General features: G+C 43.8%; 1 protein-coding gene across 6 annotated transcripts in view; it reads right to left on the bottom strand.

Moving 5' to 3' along the window:
• Nucleotides 1-20,542, bottom strand: part of Ctps2 (CTP synthase 2) — a 125,660-nt gene extending 105,118 nt beyond the window's left edge. The window contains exons 1-4 of one of the 6 annotated variants that reach the window (XM_042268977.2): nucleotides 20,409-20,542; nucleotides 5,556-5,760; nucleotides 4,838-5,008; nucleotides 1,283-1,383 (exon numbers count right to left, since the gene is read on the bottom strand). In XM_042268977.2, coding sequence (XP_042124911.1) covers nucleotides 1,283-1,383; nucleotides 4,838-5,008; nucleotides 5,556-5,760; nucleotides 20,409-20,411 — 480 coding nt within the window. In that variant the 5' untranslated portion in view covers nucleotides 20,412-20,542. Of the gene's footprint in view, nucleotides 1-1,282; nucleotides 1,384-4,837; nucleotides 5,009-5,555; nucleotides 5,761-10,320; nucleotides 10,800-11,033; nucleotides 11,403-11,497; nucleotides 11,628-20,408 lie in introns of those variants that run through there. The other 5 variants (XM_042268980.2, XM_042268978.2, XM_042268979.2 and 2 more) reach the window with 5 other exon arrangements.
• Nucleotides 20,543-21,333: the final 791 nt, after the last annotated feature.

Genomic DNA, 21,333 nt, shown 5'->3' with positions numbered 1-21,333 from the left:
ACATGGTGATGCATGCCTGTAATCCTAGCATGTGGAAGGTAGAGGCAGAAGGTTCAGAAATTCAAGGTCATTCTTGGCTACATAGTGGAGCTTGAGGCCAGGGGTATATGAGACTGTCTTTTAAAAATATTTTTTAAAAGGAAACCCTGGGGCTAAGGAGATGGCTCAGTGGTTAAATACTTACTGTGCAAGCCTTGACAACCTGAGTTGAGATCCCCAGAACCCACATGAAAACCAGACATAGTAGCACAAGTGCCTGTAACTGTAGTGTGGGCCTACCAAGACATGGGATGTGGAGGCAGGAGGATCATCAGAAGCCCACAGGCCAGCTAGCCTGGTATACAAAGCAGTGAGCAATAGAGACCCTGTCTCAAACAAGGTAGAAGTGGAAGCTGAGGACCCACACTCAAGGTTATCCTCTGACCTCCACATGAGCACTGGGACACATACACACACACACACACACACACACACACACACACACACACACACACACACATTCATTTTTAAGAGGAAGCACTTCCTTGGTATAAACCAGGAAGGAAGAAACACCCAGGTAGAAAACAGTTTGTATAAAACACTACATTATATAGACATACGGGAATGAAAGAAAAGTCAAGGCAGTCAACAAGTGGCAAGTTCAAATACTGCTTTCTCGAAATGGTTGATATCAACCCCCACCTCCACCACCTGACTTTCGCAACCCAATCTCTGCTTTTCATAGCACTTTGCGAATATTTCTCTAATCAAAGGAATTAAAACACATTCTGGGATCTGAATGAAGCTCAGTTGGTAGCGTACATGCCTAGCACACATGAAGCCCTGGATCCCATGCCCAGCATGACATAAACCAGGAAGGATGGCAGATGCCTGTAATCCTAGCACTTGACAGAGTTCAAAGGCTTTATTGGCTATATATCAAGTTCAAGGCCAGCCTGGGCTACCAAAGCTTCTGTTGTCAAATAAATAAAAGAATACACTACATTGGTATGGACAGTGGGTCTCATAGGCTCCTCAGGGACAGAAGAAACTGTTCATTCCAGGCTCCAACCCCAACACTGACTACATTCCTCACCTGTCTGCACACACAGACCACTGCATCCTCACCCCAAGAGAATATGTAATTATCTGTTCAATAACTGACTTTGACCATCTCTGTTGTTCCCTGCTGGAACCCCAGCCCCCAGCCTAGTTCACAATACCCAGGAGGGGAGAGTTAACGAAAACTGGATGCTTAAAGACCCAGCAGGAAGTAGCTTATGAAGAAAAGTCCCGTGCTTGCCTCAATAACGCAAATCTGGGGATCTTCCTTATTAATGTCCACGGACACCTTGGCTTGATTCATGACCCACTCCTGGATAGCATCGGTAATATGAGGGACAACTGCAGAAAGAAGGAATAAACAACATAGCAGGTTACTTCATGTTCATGAGAAAAGAAGCATATGGACCTCCCATATGATGTGAAAACAAGCGGGCAAAGGAGAGCAGCTGGAGATTTTATGCTATTGTCTCCACCACTGGAACCAGTATGAACTGAGGAATTTAAGGCTACTCCTTGCCATTATAGGCTGTTGCTCTTGAAGCAGACCAGATGCCCAGAACAAGAAGCAGAAAGAAGTGTTATCACCGATGTGGACGAGAAAACTTGCCAGTCTGGAGAGGTGGCTCACAGTTAGAAGCACTTGCTGCCTTTCCAGAGGACCTGAGTGCACTTCCTAGCATCAACATCCAGAGGCTTATAACTGCCTGTAAGTCTAGCTCCAGGGATTCCAACAGCCTATTCTGGCTTCCAAGGGCACTCACACACATGTGGCATAATATGTACACATGTACATACACACACACACACACACACACACACACACACACACACACACACACATATATATATATATATATATATATATATAAACAAATCATTAAAAAACCTTAGGAACTACCTACCATGCCATCTGAAAACTGGGCAAGGAAGGCTTCTGGGTAAGCCAGATGCTAGAATCCATGGGAAGGACACCCAGCAGCTGTACAGGGTAAGTACCCTGGGGATCATAGCAGCCAGCAGAGAGGTCCAGTTCAAGGGTAAAGCCCACCCCACTCACCAGGGTTCTAGCACAGAGATATCAAAATCCATCTGGATATTATTTTAGTTTTCTATGGCTTCTGTAATAAATTATCATAAAAACTTGTTTTTTTTATTTTGTTTTGGTTTGTTTTTGAAACAGGGTCTCCCTGTGTCGCCATGAATGGCCTGAAATTTGCTATATATACCTGGCTGTACATTCTTTATCATTCTGCACCATCCATGCCCAGCCAAAAATACCATAAATTTGTTTTCTTTTTTAAGTTTATTTTATGTATATGGCTGTTTTGCTTGCATACATGTATGTCCATCATGCCTGGTGCCTTCAGAAGATAGAGGAGGACATTGGATCCCCCTGGAACTGGAGATATACATAGTTGTTATTCACCCTCTGGGTGCTGGGAACCAAACTAGGGTTCTCTGCTAGAACAAGTGCCCTTAATAATCTCTCCAGCCCCTGATGGTTTTCTTTTTGAGGCAAGGGCTCCTATAGCTCAAGCTGGCCTACAACCTGCTCTGTAGGTTAAGATGACTTTGAACACCTACCCTTTCTGTCTCCACCTCTTAAATGCTGGGATTACAATTGTGCATGCAGTTCATGAACTTAATAGTTTACAACAATAATAATTCTTGATGAGATGACATCGTGGGTAAGGGTGATTGCCAATAAGCCTGAAGAGCAGAGTTCAATTCCCAGACCCCACTTGATGGAATAAGAGAACCAACTCCTCCCGCAGTTCTCCTGACTTCCACATGTGCACTATGGCATGCAAGCATCCACAAAGACATACGCATATACATACAAAATAAAAATAAGCCGGGTGGTGGTGGCACACACCTTTAATCCCAGCACTCGGGAGGCAGAGCCAGGAGGATCTTTGTGAGTTCGAGGCCAGCCTGGGCTACCAAGTGAGTTCCAGGAAAGGCGCAAAGCTACACACAGAAACCCTGTCTCAAAAAACCAAAAAAATAAAAAAATAAAAATAAATGTAATAAAATAACAGCAACAAGACCAGGTATAAGCCAGCACTCAGGAGACTGAGGCAAAATGATTGCCACGAGTTTAAAGCCAGCCAAGTAAGTTCCAGTCCAGTCCATACTACTGTATGAGACACTGTCTTAAAAAAAAAAAAAAAAAAGCCGGGCAGTGGTAGCACACACCTTTAATCCCAGCACTCAGAAAAACAGAGTGTGCTGATTTGAATGAAATGGTCCCCATAGTCTTAGGCATTTGAATACACGGCCCCTAGTTGGTGGTACTTCAGAAGTGCGGCCTTGTTGGAGGAAGCATGTCACTGGAGGGGGGCTGTGAGAGTTTAAAAGCCTCACACCATTCCCTATGCTCTCTGTGCTGCTTGCTTGTTGCTCAAGGGGTGAGCTCTCAGCTGGCTAGTCCAGCAGCCATGCCTACCTGCTGCTATGTGTCCCCACCCCATGTGATGGCTATGGACCTCTGGAACCATAAGCCCAAATAAACCATTCCATAACATTTGTCAGTGTTGTATCACAGCAATAGAAAAGTGACTAATGGGGGCTGGAGAGGTGGCTCAGCAGTTAAGAACACCAGCTCTTCTTCCAGAGGACCTGAGTTCCATTCCCAGCACCCACACGGCAACTCACTACTGTCTGTAACTCTAGTTCCAGAGGATCCAACACAGACACACATGCAGGCAAAATACCAATACAGATAAAATAAAAATAAATAAATCATTTTTTTTTAGAAATCCTCCATTTGATCAGGAAGAAGCTATGTTATTTAAAACATAAAATGAAAGAAAGAAAGAAAGAAAGAAAGAAAGAAAGAAAGAAAGAAAGAAAGAAAGAAAGAAAGAAAGAAAGAAAGAAAGAAAGAAAGAAAGAAAGAAAGGTGACTAATACACAGAAGTAGGTGGATCTCTGTGGGTTCAAAGCCAGCCTGGTCTACATAGCAAGTTCCAGGCAAGCCAGATCTACACACAGGAGACTCTGTCTCAAAACCAACAAAATAAATAAAATCAGGACCTGGGGATATAGCTCAGGTAGAGTCCTTGCCTAGCCTGCACAAAGTACTGGGTCTGATCCCTAACATTCCATAAACTGCTGGGGTAGTATATTCCTATAGTCCTAGCACTTAAAGAGGTAGAGGCTGGAGGATCATCACATTCAAGGTCATCCCTGGCTACATAGCAACTTAAAGGCCAGCCTGGGCTACATGAGACCCTGTCTTCAAAGAAGAAAATTAGTCCAGGCAGTGGTGGCGCACGCCTTTAATCCCAGCACTCGGGAGGCAGAGCCAGGCAGATCTCTGTGAGTTCGAGGCCAGCCTGGGCTACCAAGTGAGTTCCAGGAAAGGCGCAAAGCTACATAGAGAAACCCTGTCTCAAAAAAAAAAAGAAAAGAAAACCAGAATTAAAATTAAAAATATTATCTGCCAAGCAGTGGTGGTGCAAACCTTTAATCCCAGCACCTTTAATCTTGGGAGGCAGAGGCAGGCAGATCTCTATGAGATCTGGTCTACAGAGTGGGTTCCATAACAGCCAGGGCTGTTATACAGAGAAACCCTGTCTTGGAAAAAAATTAAAAATATTATCTAATAACAAAAACTGATGAAGATATATTCAGGAACATTGGAGGGCAGCAATCTTTACATTTCTGAGTGAAAAAGAAAAGAAAGCAGAGATTTTAGGGCCCACAACCTTCTCATTTCTGTTAAATATACAGTGTCCTCTGAATGATGCTTAGCATACAGGGTCCACAATGTTATGCAGTAAAATACCTTGAACAGTCTTCCCCAGGTAATCACCACGCCTCTCTTTATTGATCACATGCTGATATATCTTCCCAGTGGTGATGTTGTTGTCTTTATAAAGATTAATGTCCAAGAATCTTTCATAATTTCCAAGGTCCAAATCAACTTCTCCACCATCGTTTAAAACAAACACTTCACCTATGATCAAAAGGCAATGTAGAAATTAAAACTTACTTCCAACAGATTATTTTTCAATCAGGCAAGGAAACTCATACCTATAATCCCAGAACTTGTGACACTGCACTTGTACATGCACGTGCACACACACACACGCATTATGTATAAAGAGTTTGGGAAATACCCTTATTTTTCAAATTGAATAATCAATAGCTGTAAGAACTTTCGAACATTTCTAAGGTATGATCCAGCAAGTCTACTTCTGGAAGCCTATACTAGAGAAATTACCCAAAACACAAGACAAGAGGATGGAGAGATGGCTCAGCAGTTAAGAGGATTTGTTGCTCTTGCAGAGGACCAGAGTTCAGGTCCCAGAGCACCCATGGCAGGTAGCTCACATCCACCTGTAAGTCCAGCTCCAGGGGACCTTTCTCTTCCAGCCTTTGTAGGCACCTGTATACACATGGCATATATAGACACATATACACATAAATAAACATTTAAACACATACAAGAAACCACTGCAAATTACTTTAGCACTTTAAAAGGAAAAGATTCCCTTTCCTACCATGTTCATAAGGTGAGAAAGTCCCGGCATCGATGTTAATATAGGGGTCGATTTTGATGGCAGTAACTCGGAGACCACATGACTTGAGAATGGTGCCAATGCTGCTGGCGATGATCCCTTTACCAATGCCTGAGATGACTCCACCAGTAACCAGGATATACTTCATTGGCGGGTGAGTGGGTGGCTGCCAATACCCAGATGAAATCTGAAAAAAAAAATTAAGAATTAAGAATCGGGGGCCGGCCTTTAATCCCAGCACTTGGGAGGCAGAGGCAGGCGGATCTCTGTGAGTTCGAGGCCAGCCTGGGCTACCAAGTGAGTTCCAGGAAAGGCACAAAGCTACATAGAGAAACCCTGTCTCAAAAAACCAAAAAAAAAAAAAAAAAAAGAATCAGATTTGAAGCCGGGCGGTGGTGGCGCATGCCATTAATCTCAGCACTTAGGAGGCAGAGGCAGGAGCATCCCTGTGAGTTCTAGGCTAGCCAGGTCTATAGAATGAGTTCCAGGACAGCCAGGGCTACACACAGAGAAACCCTGTCTCAAAAAACAACCAAACAAACAAAGTATCAGGTTTGAAAAAAAAATAGGTAAGGTAGCCAAGCCTATGATCCCAGTACTCAGGAGACTGAGGCAAGAAGACAGTTCTGAGTTCAAACACAGCCCAGGCTACATAATGAGTTCCAAACCAGACTGTGCTAAGACCCAGTCCCAACAACAACGGAAAGCTAGCTAGTGTGGTGGCTCACTCCTTTAGTCCCAGCTCTCGGGAGGCCAAGAGAGATCTCCCTAAACTCAAAGCCAACCTGCTCTACAGAGCAAGTCCCAGGCCAGTCATGGCTACACAGTGAGACCCTGTCTCAAAGAAGGAAAAAATGAACAAACTAACTAACTCAAGAGGCCAAGGCAGGGCTGCCAAGAGTTTGAGGTTAACCTGGCTACACAGGGAGTATCAGGCCAGGGCTACATAGCAAGACTGCCTGAAACAAAACCAAAAGGTATATAAATAAACAAGAGTCCAAGGCAAGCATGGTAGATTACACCTAACCTGTAATCTCAGAAGACTAAAGCAGGAGGATTACTGAGACACTAGGCCAACATTGGCTACAGTGTCTCCTATAAAGTTAAAAAAAAAATCCTAAGAGAAAAAAATTAAAGGGTTACAGAGTAGAAACATTCTCTCAAGTCAGTAGAGAGCATATCAAACTCTAATTCCAAAAGCACATAGCATTTTAAATGCTCAAAACTACTGAAACAAGTTTTGGGGGTTTTGATTTTTCTTTGAGAAAGGGCTTCCCTATCTATCTTAAGCTACCCTGGAACTCATGATCCTCCTGTATCAGTTTCCCGAGGTCTGGAATTACAAGTGCACACCACCACATCCAGTCTGGTGCTGCTGGGGTGGGGCGTGTGGACTTGCTGCTGCGCTCCTGTTGCTTTCAGGCCATGGTCTCCTGTAGCCCAAGCTGGCCTCCAATTCCCTGTGTAGCTAAGGCTGGCCTTGATCTCCTAACCTTCCCGCTTCCACTTCCCACATTCTGGGATTGCAGACAAAGTATTATTTTGTAGGCTCTATCTTTTTCAGTTTTCATACAAAGTAATGGGCTTTGTTGTGACATTTTCATACACATGGATGATTACACTTTCGTTCCTTTTTAAAATTATTATTTTTCACATATGGTTATTCCACCTACATGCATATCTATACACCAAGTGCATGTCCGGTGCCTGCAGATGCCTGGAACTGGAGTTACAGACAGTTGTGAGCTGCCGTGTGGGTGCTGGGAACTGAACCTATGTGCTCTGGAAGAGCAGCCAGTGTTCTTAACTACTAAGCCGCCTCTCCAGCTCTCCTATACTTTTATTCCTAATTGCCAACTACTACCCTCCCTTGATTTTGTGGCTTTTATTCCTGCCACTAGAAAGAAAGCTAAGGCTATTTCCTACAAGGAAAAGAAGCTGCCTTCGTTCCCTTGACTTTCCATCCACGCCAACTCTGACCTGTACCTAGCTTTGTCATGACAAACTACATTTCCCTAAGATTTAGAAGCACTGGAAAATGTTTCAAAGCTGTGCAAACTGTATGTAGGCAAGACAATTACACTTTCTTAGCCTGTTTTATTATCTGGAAAGTGGAATAAAATAATCAATAGTTTGGAATATTATTTGACCCTAAAAAAGAAATGAGCTCTCATCCTAGATAGGCAGGATGCATGCCTGTAATCCCAGCACTTGGTCGGTTAAGGCAGGAGGGTCAGGAGTTCAAGGCTAGCATGAACTATATGAGACTGTCTAAAAAGAAATAACTTGGTTGCATGGAGGGGTGATATATATATAATTAATATAACAGCGTCTCATCTATGCTTTTTCAAGTTAAGACGAAAATCTTGAATCCCAGCATTTGGGAGGCAGAGGCAGATGGAACTCTGTGAATTCAAAACCAGCCTGGTCTACAGAGTTAGTTCCAGGAGAGCCAAAACTGTTACGCAAAGAAACCCTGTCTTGAAAGAAACAACCAAAAAAAAAAAAAAAAAAGAAGAAGAAGAAGAAGAAGAAGAAGAAGAAGAAGAAGAAGAAGAAGAAGAAGAAGAAGAAGAAAATCTTAATTGTCCATTTCCCAATTTGTCAAAAAACAAACTACCATGCTAGTATATTTAGGTGAGTGAATTGTAGACAACTGTTAGTTTTCTATATATTAAAAACACCATATCCCATGCTGGGCAGTGGTGGTGCACACCTTTAATCCCAGCACTTGGGAGACAGAGCCAGGTGGATCTCCGGTGAGTTCAAGGCCAGCCTGGTCAAGTTCCAGGACAGGCTTCAAAGTTACAGAGAAACCCTGTCTCTAAAAGAAAAAAACACATCATCTCCCCCCGCTTTTTTTGCATGTGCTTCTGTGTGCACACTCCTGTATTCCTGTCTGTGGGGATGCATATCAAGAGCAGCGGACAACTTCCAATGTGTCTTCCTTTGAGACATGGGTCTCTCTCTCACTGGCCTAGAGCTCACCTATTAGGCTAGGCTGCCTGGCCAGTGAGTCCCAGAGATCTGCCTATTTCCATCTCCTCAGAACTGCAATTACAGACATGTATACTATGCTCAGACTTTTTATATGGGTTCTGGGGATCAAACTCACATCCTCATGTTTTCGAAAGTTCTGAAAGTCCTACATAGTGAGACCAGAGGACAACTTTCAGAAGTTAGTTCTCACCTTTCACTTTGTCTTGAGGCATGGTCTATGCCACCACACCCAGCAAAAGAAAAAAAATATTATTACAGATTTAGTTTTACAGATTTTTTGCAGTCCTGAGGATTGAATGCAAGGTCTCACACATATTTGGCAAGCATTCTGCCACTGAGCTCCAGGCCCAGCTGCATTCAGCTTTTTTTTTTTCCCTCCCGAGACAGGGTTTCTCTGTGTAGCTTTGCGCCTTTCCTGGAACTCACTTGGTAGCCCAGGCTGGCCTCGAACTCAGAGATCCGCCTGGCTCTGCCTCCCGAGTGCTGGGATCAAAGGCGTGAGCCACCACCCAGCAGCATTCAGCTTTTTTACACGGGTTCTGGGAATTGAAATCAGGTCCTCAAGGCTTGCTTCGAACGCACTTTTAACTAGCTTGAGCCATTTCACTAGCCCCACAGCTGGTTTTTATGGTTTTATGCGGTGATGGGGACTGAATGCAGGGCTTCATGTGCATGCTATGCAAGTATCCTACCTACTGAGTTACATACCTATCCTAATCCTTTCTACCTTTCCTGAGCAAATAAGTTTGGGGGAAAAAAATTAAGACTATAGGAGGAGTATCCACATTTGCACACACACACACCACAAATAATGTAATAAATATTTTAATTAAAACAAAATAAGAGGAGCCGGGCAGTAGTGGCACACACCTATAATCTCAGCTCCTGGGAGGCAGAGGCAGAGGCAGGCGGAGCTCTGTGAATTCAAGGCCAGCCTGGTCTACAGAGCAAGTTCCAGGACAGGCTCCAAAGCTACACAGAGAAACCCTGTCTCGGAAAAAAAAAAAAAAAGAAAAAGAAAAAAAAAGAAAGAAACAGAGCAACAAAGAGATGCCATTAACAATAAATACATCTTTTCCATTTTTAGTAGCCTAGTCTGGCCTTGAACTCAAAATACAGCCATGGGCGACCACCATCCCTGATTTACACAGTGCTATAATCAAACCCAGGATTTCCTACAAACTATAGACAAGTATCCTACTGCCTCCGCTACACTCCCATCCCTTAATAACAATGGCATTGTTGTTAGATTTTTGAGATGAGAGAATCTCACTCTGTAGTCCAGGCTAGCCTCCACCTCACTGTCCCTCTGTATCAGACTCATCAGTGGGAGTGCTAGGAGTCACCTCCCAGAAGTCTTACAATATTTTTTTAACCTAATGAGTTCAAAATTATAATAATTTGTTTAGAGTGCTGGTGCAGGCCTGCAATCCAAGCACTTGGGGTGTGGAGGCTGGAGGATGAGTTTGAGGCCAACTTGCTCTATATAAGACCCTGTCTTAAAGAAAAGAGAAACGCTGTAATGGATGCAACAATTTACTTGTGAGCTACATGTCACCAGCTTTGTACTAAGCCTTGGGGAAAAAACAAGCACATTATTAAAGCACATCTCATTTCCAACTTGCCACACATGACCAGTGGTTCCATTCCACTGTGCAGGCCTACAGCAACAGAAACACCAAGAGACATCTTTCTAATGATGTTCATTTTTAAAGTAATGTAAATCAGACACAAAAAAAGTACTTACTGGATAAGCCCCTTTTACGACGTTTGTGACTGGCAAAACTAAGGCAAGACGATGATCATCAAAACAGTGCAAGGGGGGTGGGCAGGGAAATGAACTGACTAGAAAGGGGGTACTAGGGACCTTTGTGGGTTGGTGGAAACCGCTAAGTCTAGTTAAATCCCATCGACCTGAGGTGAAGCGGAAAATTTCTTGGGTATAAAGTACAAGTCGGCCTCCCCCCGGGCGGTAGTGCTCAGTATGCTGAGGCCAGCTAAGGGGGTTGTTGTTTAACCTATGAGCTGATATAGAAAGCCTACTCAAAAACCGAATCATCCCTGCGGGCGGTTTCGCTTCCGCCAACGCCATCTCGGGGATCCACAAAGCAGGGAGAAGTAGGGATTGGGGGTGCAGAATCCTGTGCGGAGAGACACACCCCAGGGACGCGCCGATTTGGACCCCATGTCACCAGCTACTGCCAGGGGACAGGCGACCGCGGCACTGGGAGCAAGTGGGCGTCCCCCAGTCCCAAAGGCCTGCTCGATCGCCAAGGTTTCCGAGCACTGTGTGCGAGAAGCGAATGGCTGTGGGCCGGGCGTGGGCACCAGCGGGAAGGGGACAAAAGCATCCAGGCCCCAAGTATGCTCCGGGCAGGGCCGAAATGGCCCCGGGGGAAATATGGTGGTCTGGGCACCGAGGCCCGAGGGGTTTCGGGGGAGGCCCAAGAAGGGAGTTACCTGTGTAGTGGCGAGGACGCCGTGGAGTGTGGCTCAAGCAGCTCCACCCAGCGGCCAGCTGGGCCTGGCGCTCACCTGTCCTGCGGGAGCAGGGACCTCATCTAGGGTGCTCCAGTCACCACGGGGTCCTGCCCGCCCCAGGAACTGAGAAGCCCTCCTCACCCACCTTCCCCTGGCGGTCCTGCAGCCGGCCGAGCTGACTCACGCTGGTTGTGAAATTGGGGGTGTTGCAGCGGTGGGGTCCAGCGATAGTACAGAACAGGCGCCTAAAAAGTGTTCCCTACGGCACAGGCAACTCCCATCACCCTCCGCTCTAGTCGCCCTTGGCCCCAGGCCACGCTCAGCCTGGGCCTGCCCCTCCCTCCCTCCGGTGGTGAGCTAGCTTCAGCCCAACCACTACGACTTCTGGACAGCTCAGAACCTGGCCAGCAGAGCCCCTTCGCTCTCCCGCCAACTTCACTCACCACAAATGCTAGAGCGTCCCACCACAGAGCCGTCCGGGAGCCAAAAGCTGAGAAAGGAGAAAAACAAAGCCCAATTCTTGCCTAGGGGCTCACCGCCCATCTACATGTCCATTGGTAAATGAACTTCCTTAGCACGAAGTTAGGGAGAGGGGAGGAGCGGAGGAAAGTAGGAGAGAAGGCTTCCAAAGTGACGGTGGGGGAGTGTTGAAAAGATAAGTGTGGCAAAGGACACCAGACGTGGTTTCAGGTGAAGAAAGGGAGAAAACAGCTGAAAAAGGAAGGCACTAACTAGACACAGATTTGAAGGGAGCTGAAATTTTAGGGAACCCGTGTAAGTTTTGTTTCTTTGGTTGTTTTTGTTGTTCCTTTGGGGTCTTGTTGGCTAGTTTCTCTTTTGGTTTTTGAGACAGGCTAGGGCTGGAGATGCAGCTAATTTGGTAGAGTGCTTGCCTAGCAAACACAAGATCACATATCGTATCTTCAACACACAGCATCCATCTGCCACGACGGCACATATCTATAATCGCAGCAATGGAAAATAGAAACAAGAGGATCATAAGTTCAAGATCCTCCTTGGGTACTTAGTAAATTCGAGGCCAGCCTCGGTTATGTGAGACCTTAGGAATAGAAAAGAGGTCCACTATGTTCACCCTGGCTGACCTGGAGCTCTATGTGTAGAAGGTCAGGATGGTCTCAAACTTAAAGCAATCTCCTCCCCTTGCCTCCCAAATGATCATGAAATTTTTGAATAACCAGGATAAAACAAGACTCACCACTTAGACAAATATTCCTTGAAGACCTAGTGGAGTTTAGAAAGGCAATTGTGCACTGATGTCCAGTTATAAGATATATAAATATAGTTGACTGCTAAGACCAGTTTGCTGGTGGTGTCAAGTGGGCCAAGTGGGAGACTCTTTAAAGCATATCATTGTAGTGGAGGCCAAAGGTCGAGTCCTAGAGTACACAGACTGAAGGCAGCGAGAGCCTACCGGGCAGAGAGAGGGGAAGAGGGGCCTGAAGGGAGCAAAAGCACAGGTGAGTTTAGCAGCAGAGACTGTGATGCTGAAGGTCAAGATTTCAAAGGCAAGCCAGGCTTGGGGGCTCACGTCGGTCATCCCAGCACTTAGGACTCAGAGAAAGGCAAGTTCCAGTCCAGCTGGGGATACATAGCAAGACCCTGTCTCAAATTTTAAAATATAGAGGGCCAGAGAGATGACTCCGTGGTTAAGAGTAGTTACTGCTCTTGCGGAGGACTCAAATTCCGTTCCCAGCACCCACATCAGACAAGCAGTTCACAACCACCTGGAACTCCAGCCCCGGAAGAATTCCACTCCTCTAGCCCCTTATGGCACTCGCACCTGGCATCTGCACACACCAACACACAGAAACAAAACTAAAAATAAAACAGATGGGGGAGGGGTAAGTAAGAGGGCTCAGTGATTTGACACTTCCATACAAACCTGAGGACTTGAGTTCAATTCCTAGAACCTACATGTTGGAAGGAGAGAGCAAACTCCACCTAGATGTCCTTTGACTTACACATGGGGGCTGTAACAGAATCTCAATCTCAATCTCTCTCTCTCTCTCTCTCTCTCTCTCTCTCTCTCTCTCTCTCTCTCTCTCTCTCTCTTTAAAATAAGGGTGGAGAGATGGTTCAGTGATTAACAACCACTGACTGCTGTTCCCAAAGTCACATGGTGGCTCACAGCCATCTGTAATGAAATCTGATGCCCTCTTCTGGCCTGCAGGCGTACATGCAGGCAGGACACTGCATACATAATAAATAAATAAATCTTTTAAAAAATTAAAATAAATTTTAAAAGGGTACGGGGTTATAACTCACTTGGTAGAGAGTACCTGCCTGGCATACATGAGATCCTGAGTTTGATTCCCAAGCACCACATAAAGCCAGTGTGGTAGTACAGGCCTGTATTCCCAGCATTTGTGAGATAGAAACAAGAGGATAAGAAGTTCAAAGTCATCCTCAACTACCCGGTGAGCTAGAAGCAAGGCTGGCTTACATGAGAACCTGTGTCAACAATAAATAAATACATGAGAGGCTGGAGAGCTGGCTCAGTGGTTAACAGGCTGCTCTTCCAGAGGACTCAGGTTCAATTCCCAGCATCCACATGGCAGCCTAGAACAGTCTGTAACTCCAGTTCCAGGGGATATTACACCTTCTTCGGGCCACTGCAGGCACCAGGCATGAATGCTGTGCACAGAAATACAGGCAAAATAAAATAAATATTGCCACTGTTCACAATAGCTAGGAAATGGAAATAACCTAAATGTCCTTCAAGGGAAACATAGAAAAAAATGAGAGGAGAGAGATAAATACAGAAGAAGGAGGGTGGAGACTAAAATAATAGTAAAGATACATTCCAAAAGTCATAAAGCATCATATTATTATCTACCAAAAATTACATGTAATACATATAACTCTGTCCATACTTATACAGTTTAAGTGAAAATTTTCCATCTGGGCTGATAATGTTCCCTCCAAGAGCAATAGACCATCTAACAAAAACTCCAACAGCAGGCATGGGAAGCTCCCTTTTGAATTGTTGGTCCAGGTTGTCCAAGAGACTCCCAAAACATTATAAGCTATTGATGTTGCCCTTGGTTGCCTCTCCCAGTTGGAAGTAAATCCCTTTTGAAGAAGACACGATGAACTTCAGAAACAGGGCCCAGAAATCCCTGAGCTGGATCTGACCTAAAAGCTTCCTCCCTGAGGACTAGCTTTCATGGTGCCATGCAAGCTTCCAGGAAGGAAACACCGACAGTCTCACTCAGCTATAACACCTATGAACCACAAGGACCAGCATGGCACAATAACCTAAGGGTACAGGAGTGGTACATGTAGTAGGAAGGCTTCTCTGGTCCCAGCAGGCCCTCACAGCCCCATGGCCCGCTTATAAAATAATCACTCAGAAGTTTATATTAATTATAACTGCTTGGCCATTAGCTCAGGCTTATTACTGACTAGATCTTACACTTAAATTAACCCATAATTCTTATTTATGTTTAGCCACGTGGCTTGGTACCTTTTCTCAGTTCTGCCTTGTCATCTTGCTTCCTCTGTGTTTGGCTGGCGACTCCTGACTCAGCCTTCCACTTCCCAGAATTCTCCTCTCTGCTTACCCCATCTATACTTCTTGCCTGGCTACTAGCCAATCAGCATTTTATTTATCAACCAATCAGAGCATATTCACATCATACAGAAAGATATCCCACAACACTTCCCCTTTTCTGTCTAATCAAAAAGGAGAGTTTTAACTTTAACATAATAGAACAGTTATCAAGCATGAATTATAGTTACAATATCTAATCTATTTGTATTTGGCAAAATTAAGGAAAATATTCTATCTATCCTATATTTGTGAGTCTAAGGTTTCATATCTAATTTATCTTTTATCATAACCAAGGAAAATCATAACTATCTAGTCTTCAAATACATCAAAGACCTCAGAAGAATATAATATTACCTAAGTAAACAGGAAGAGCATTGTAAGCAACTTCCAAAATTCTGGAAATGACAGACATAGCTGCCTGCCTGGACAGTCTTCAGTCTTCTGTAACGTTGGTGCATCCATCTTCAGCCTAGAGTCTCCCAGTTGCATCTCTCTGTGTCCTATACAATGTCTGGCAGTCTCCTCTGCGAAGCAGGAACCTGAAGGACCATCTCGCCTTGCAAAGTTCAGTGATCACCTTGCTATGGGTCCTGAATGTCCAGTCAATACAACATTTTGTCAAGCATTCCAGGCAAGAACAGTTTCTTGCCCAAATGGCTATTTTTGCCAAGAAGAAGATAAACTCCATATGGAATGTTTTCGACGCCCATCTTTCTCTTTGAAGTAAAATGGTACTGGCAGGAGCAGACGCATCTTATTGTCCAGGAAAGTCTAAGTTATTAAAATATTTTAAATGCCATATTCTGTAGGTCTTTGAAGCGTTTGAAGATTACCTATCTATCTGAAATATATCTGTGTATACCAGAAAACTTAACTAACATGGCTATAAGTTTGACTATTATAGATGACTAATTATTAATCTGTATTTTTAATTAAACATTACAATTTTAAATGAGCTGCACAAACATAATACATTAAACAAGAGTAGAAATATACATATAACAAAATTAACTTCAAATTTGCATCAATAAACTAAAATCCATAGCAATGTAAAACATTTTAAATGAGTTGTTACTCTTTATCCTATCATATCTATAATAGGCACATGTTGGTGGTGACCAGCAGCTCTCTAATTGAACTTAAGACTCATTCAACAGGAGGGAAATCATACCTGGTACTGGAAACCTAGTCAACCACCTAGAGCTAGTAAAGTCATGGGTCTTGGAGGAGAAACAACCACTACTTTACAAAAAAGAAAAGTGAGGGGGAGCATAATCCCTAACTACACTCTAAATATTTATCCTTACACCCACAGACAAATTTAGTTTTTATCCTTCACCAAGGAAACTTCTCTTTACAAAAGCTGGAGACCATTACAGAAAACCACAACCAATCAAAATACAGAGAATAAGAGATCCTGTGGTGTCAAGTGCCAACTGATATATCTACAACACAATTCCTACACCTAAGGCTGAGGGATCACTTTGGAAGAGAGTCTGAAAGACTGTAAGAGCCAAACAGGAAGTTTCCTGTAAGATTCTGTCTCCTAGAAATATGTCAGAGGGGCTTATACCCATGAAGTCTCATCGTCACAGCTGCCTAAGCAGGACCTGAACAACAGTGACACCAAAGGACATGCTGACATGGGAGGGAAGAAAGCTCAGGGGGCTTCAACCCTAGACAAAGAACTGCGGGCAACTGGGGACTGTAGAGAGCGGGAGAAAAGGTCTTCCGCAGAGAAGAGCCCCAATAGGTTCTCCAATACCAAATGGTCAGCCCTAAGATGATATACACACAGGTAACATAACGTTATAGAGATTGGGCAGGTTGTATTTATATATTTATGGAGATATATATATATGAATATAAATATGTAAGAATTTATGACTATATATATATATATATGTAAGATAAAAGAAAACAAGGCCATGAATTTGCTACAGAGTGAGAGCCTGTCAAAAAAATGAATAAAAATAAATAAGGTCAAAGAAGTTGGCTCATTGGGTAAAAGCATTTGCAGCACAAACCTGGCAATCTAAGGTCAATACTCAAAATCCATAATAAAAAAAAAAGGTAGAAGGAGAGCACAAACTGCACAAAAGTTGTTCTTTGACCTCCACACACATTCCCCTAAACACACATATCATATACATATACTATAATAATTTTAAAAATAAATACAAGTAAATAAAGATTTAAAAGGAGAAGCAATTCCAAAGATGAGACAGTTTAGGGTACACCAGCTGAAATGCAATAAAAATTTGAGATAAACGGTCAAGGAGATGGCTCAGCCAGTAAAGGTCCTTGTCACCAAAACTGTAGACCTGAGTCTGATCCTTGGGACCCACAGAGCAGAAAGAGAGAACTTATTCCTGAAAATTACCCTCTGTCCTTCCTCCAGGAGCCATGGCATGTCCACATAGCTATATAAACACAAACACAAAACAAAATACATTTTTAAAAGAAAGGAAACTGAGACAGGGATGGTGTTAGAATTCCTAGCCACTCCCCCAGCTACAAGACCCAGCATGTACTGTCCAGTAGCCAGGCAAGATGCTCAGCCATCCTAGAGCCTTACATCCTGCATAATCCCTGTGCTTCGTGACCACGTAATGATCACGTAATCTGCACGCAGTGTGGTCACACAATCTATGTGCATGCGTTGCATAGCTACATAAACCCATATGCGCATGTGTGGTGGGGGGGCTATAAAAGTGGGTTCCACCTATTCCTCTGCTCTCTTCCTGCACGATCATTCCATAGGCCTCTGCACACCCCTTCTATTCCCTTCCCTTAATAAACTCTTATAGTGGGTTTCGTTGTGCCTCGTGGCTTCTCTCGCATGATAAACAGCACTGCTTAATAAATAACATTGCGCCACTTAATCAGATGGGGCTTGTGGAGCTGGAGGGAAGCAACAAGAAGAATCAAGAGGCTTATAGCAAAACCTGACAACCTGAGTTCAGTCTCCAGAACCCACCTCTGACCTATACACACATCCCTTAGCAAATCATGCCCACAAAGACGGACGTACGGACGGACACACACACACACACACACACACACACACACACACACACACACACAATGTAAAGAAAATTGAGATAAGGCATCCCTGGAATCAAGTCTTGAACAGCATTGCCTGTGTGGTGTTGGATGTGGGAGGGTGGAAAGTGGCAAGGCAGAAAGATAGTGAAGTTGAAGGGGTTATCTGAGGCCAAGGCACTTCGCAGAATGTAAGCGAGTGCCCCTAATATTGGCAGGAAGGTAGACTCTGGCTGCATAACAAAAGACCAAGATTGGCTGGGCGGTGGTGGTGCACGCCTTTAGTCCCAGCACTCGGGAGGCAGGGGCAGGCGGATCTCTGTGAGTTTGAGGCCAGCCTGGGCTACCTAGTGAGTTCCAGGAAAGGCGCAAAGCTACACAGAGAAACCCTGTCTCAAAAAACCAAAAAAAAAAAAAAAAAAAAAAAAGACAAAGATTTATTAATGCAATTTCTTCCCATGGAGGATGAAAAAGCAGCCTTACCAAAAACAGCAAGGGTTTGGAATTGAGGAGTCAATTTCTGGGAAAAAACACAGAGGTATCACTCCACTTGGTATCCTTGCAAGAGCCACAAATATCCATGGGAAAAAGATAAAACAGTATTACTTGTGGGGGTCCACAGAGGCTCCCTAGTAAGGCCTTGCTCAAGATCAGAAAGTCTAAGCTTTCTTTGCCCAGCAGGGCTGCATAATGGGATGATTTGGCCAAGGGCATGGTTACCAGGTTACCAGGTGTTTTGAAGGGTCTACACTTGTTGGTACTTTAAACCTCAACCTTGAAAGGTGTGGTCTTTTGCCCCTCCCCTTGCCGATGTTTCAAAAACCCATCATGAATCAAATCGGTGCGACAAAGCTATCCTGTGTCTCCGTCTATATTTCTATCTAATGCTTCCTCATTCCTCACTCCTCCCCCAGGAACCCTTCAACAGGTTGGAAGTGGTCTCCTACAATTACTGTCAATAAAACAAATAGAAATTTTTTTTAAAAAAAATTGGATCACATCTTACTACTTCAATTCCTGTTTACAAGCAGAAAAAAAAAAACTATGATTCTCTGATTTGCTTTGGTTTGATTTTGGTTAAGATCCTTCATATGAAGGGTAAGGGTCCTACATATGAAGAATGACCTTCAAATTCTTCATCCTCCTGCCTCAGCTCTCAGTGCTGGGATTACAGGCATATACCACTACATCTGGCTGATGCCCCTTTTAGAATGAAGAACCTGAGCCTCAGCAATGTGAAATGGTAATCAAAGGTACATTAATTAAAAGAAGTTGCCCTTTAATCCCAGCACTCGGGAGGCAGAGGCAGGTGGATCTCTTTGAGTTCAAGGCCAACCTGGTCTACAGAGTGAGTTCCAGGACAGGCCCCAAAGCTACACATAGAATCCCTGTCTTGAAAAACCACACACACACACACACACACACACACACACACACACACACACACACACACACACACACAAAACCTAAGGATTTAGGATGTGGTTCAGTGGAACAGGGCTTGCCTAGCTATGCCCAAGACTTTTGGTTTTATTGCCAACACCTCAAAAAAAATCAAAGTGTATCTATTCATAACTACTACTGACATAACACTGTGCTAGACTCTCAAGATGGTTTTTAGAAAGTCATCATTATGCTGATTGCTAATAATTTCTTTTTTAAGATTTATTTATTTATTATGTATATAGTGTTCTGCCTGCAGGCTGGAAGAGGGAACTGGATCTCATTACAGATAGTTTGTGAGCCACCATGTGGTTGCTGGGAATTGAACTCAGGACCTCTGGAGGAGTAGCCAGTGCTCTTAACCCCTGAGCAATCTCTCCAGCCCTTTTTTTGGTTTTTCAAGACAGGGATTTTTCTCTGTAGCCCTGCCTGTCTAGCTCACGAAGATACACAGATATATACATAAATAAATAATAATTTTTTTAAATTACTTTTCAAAGTTCACTCTCTGGCACGCTCGCCACCCCAAAAGACCCAAAATGTCAAGATTATTCACCTACTAAATGGTGGTAGGATTAGAACCCCTATCTTGGGCTTCTGAATCCAATTCTACACTCTTTCCAATTGTGCTTAAACACCATTTGCTGAAAATTGTCAATAATTTCAGGTTCTCACAGACTTTGAGCCAAGAAGCTGAGTGTGGTGGCATACACCTTTAATTCCAGCACTCCAGAGGTGAGGATCTCTGAGTTCAAGGCTAGCCTGGTCTACAGAGCCAGTTCCAGGACAGCCAGGGCTACACAGAGAAACCCTGTCCCCAGAGAAAAAAGAACCGCCAAGATAGGCACTAATCCTAAGAACCGCCAAGATAGATAGGCACTGATCCTAAGAACCGCCAAGATAGGCACTGATCCTAAGAACCGCCAAGACAGGCACTGATCCTAAGACGACATCTAGCTTTTGAAGCTGAATCAATACCCCAACCTTAAAAACATGTTAGAGGGTCTGTGAGGTGACTTAGCCCACAAGAGCACTTGCACCAAATCTGATACCCCCATGCTACATTCCCAGGACTCATGTGTTGGAATGAGAGAACCGATTCTCCAAAGTTCTCCTCAGATCTCAGAAAGTGCCATAGTTGGCACCCGCCACCCATAAATAACTACAATTTAAAAAAAAAAAATAGAATGTCATCAATACCATCAAAGCGCACCCTTAAAATGGTTAAAATGGCAAGTCTTGTTACATTTCCCAACAATTTTAAAAGTAAATAGTATGTTAAATACTTATACCATTGTCTTTTTTCCCTCCTTGGCTGTCTGAGGGAGAGCAGGACATGGGCGAAGCTCCGCCGGAGCCCCTCAAGGAAAATCCGGTCGTTAGGGCTCTAAAGTTGTTTAAATGACGAAACAAATGGCTTTTGTCTGAACCGGAAATACCTTCTGACCACATGCCGGAAGTGCGAAGCACCTGACTTTTCTAACGTGGATTATTCAAAGATGCCTGCTCACTGAAAGAGATCACGCTAGCTCTTTCTACATAAAATAAAAATCCTTTTAATAAATTTTATTTAATAGTCAGGTGTGGTGGTGCATACCTTTCATTCCAGCACTCGGGAGGCAGAGGCAGGCGGATCTCCGAGTTCGAGGCCATTCTGATGATGAGAGCGAGTTCCAGGACAGCCAGAGCTACTCAAAGAAATCCTGTTTCGAAAAGCAAAACAAACAAAAAAGTTTTATTTAGTATTAGTGTGTATGTGCATAATGAGTGGAGAGCTGTGTATGCATGCACCTAGAGGTCTGAGGACAACTTTCTGGAGAAGGGTCTTTCCTGCTTTTAGGTGAGTTCCGAGGCTCGAACTCAGGTAACCAGACATGCACAACAAGTGCCTTAACTCACTGAGCCAGCTTACTGCATCTATATAAATATATATATATATATATATATATATATATATATATATATATATATATATATATATTTAAATTGGTGGGGGGGGGCTGGATTGATGGCTCAGAGGTTAAGTGTGCTTGTTGCTCTAACAAGAGACCGGAGTTCTATTCACAGCACCCACAACCACCTGTAACTTCAGCTCCAAGGCATCTAACACTTCTAGTCTCTGTGGGCACTTGCTCTCGCATGCACGTGCTCACAGACATACATATAATTAAAAATAAATAAAAGTAACATTTTTAAAAAGGGGGTAATACTGGCTGG

Source organism: Peromyscus maniculatus, chromosome X, assembly GCF_049852395.1.
Source record: "Peromyscus maniculatus bairdii isolate BWxNUB_F1_BW_parent chromosome X, HU_Pman_BW_mat_3.1, whole genome shotgun sequence".
Lineage (NCBI taxonomy): Eukaryota > Metazoa > Chordata > Mammalia > Rodentia > Cricetidae > Peromyscus > Peromyscus maniculatus.
The sequence above is the reverse complement of the archived record's forward strand: the minus strand, read 5'-3'. Positions and strand labels throughout refer to the sequence as shown.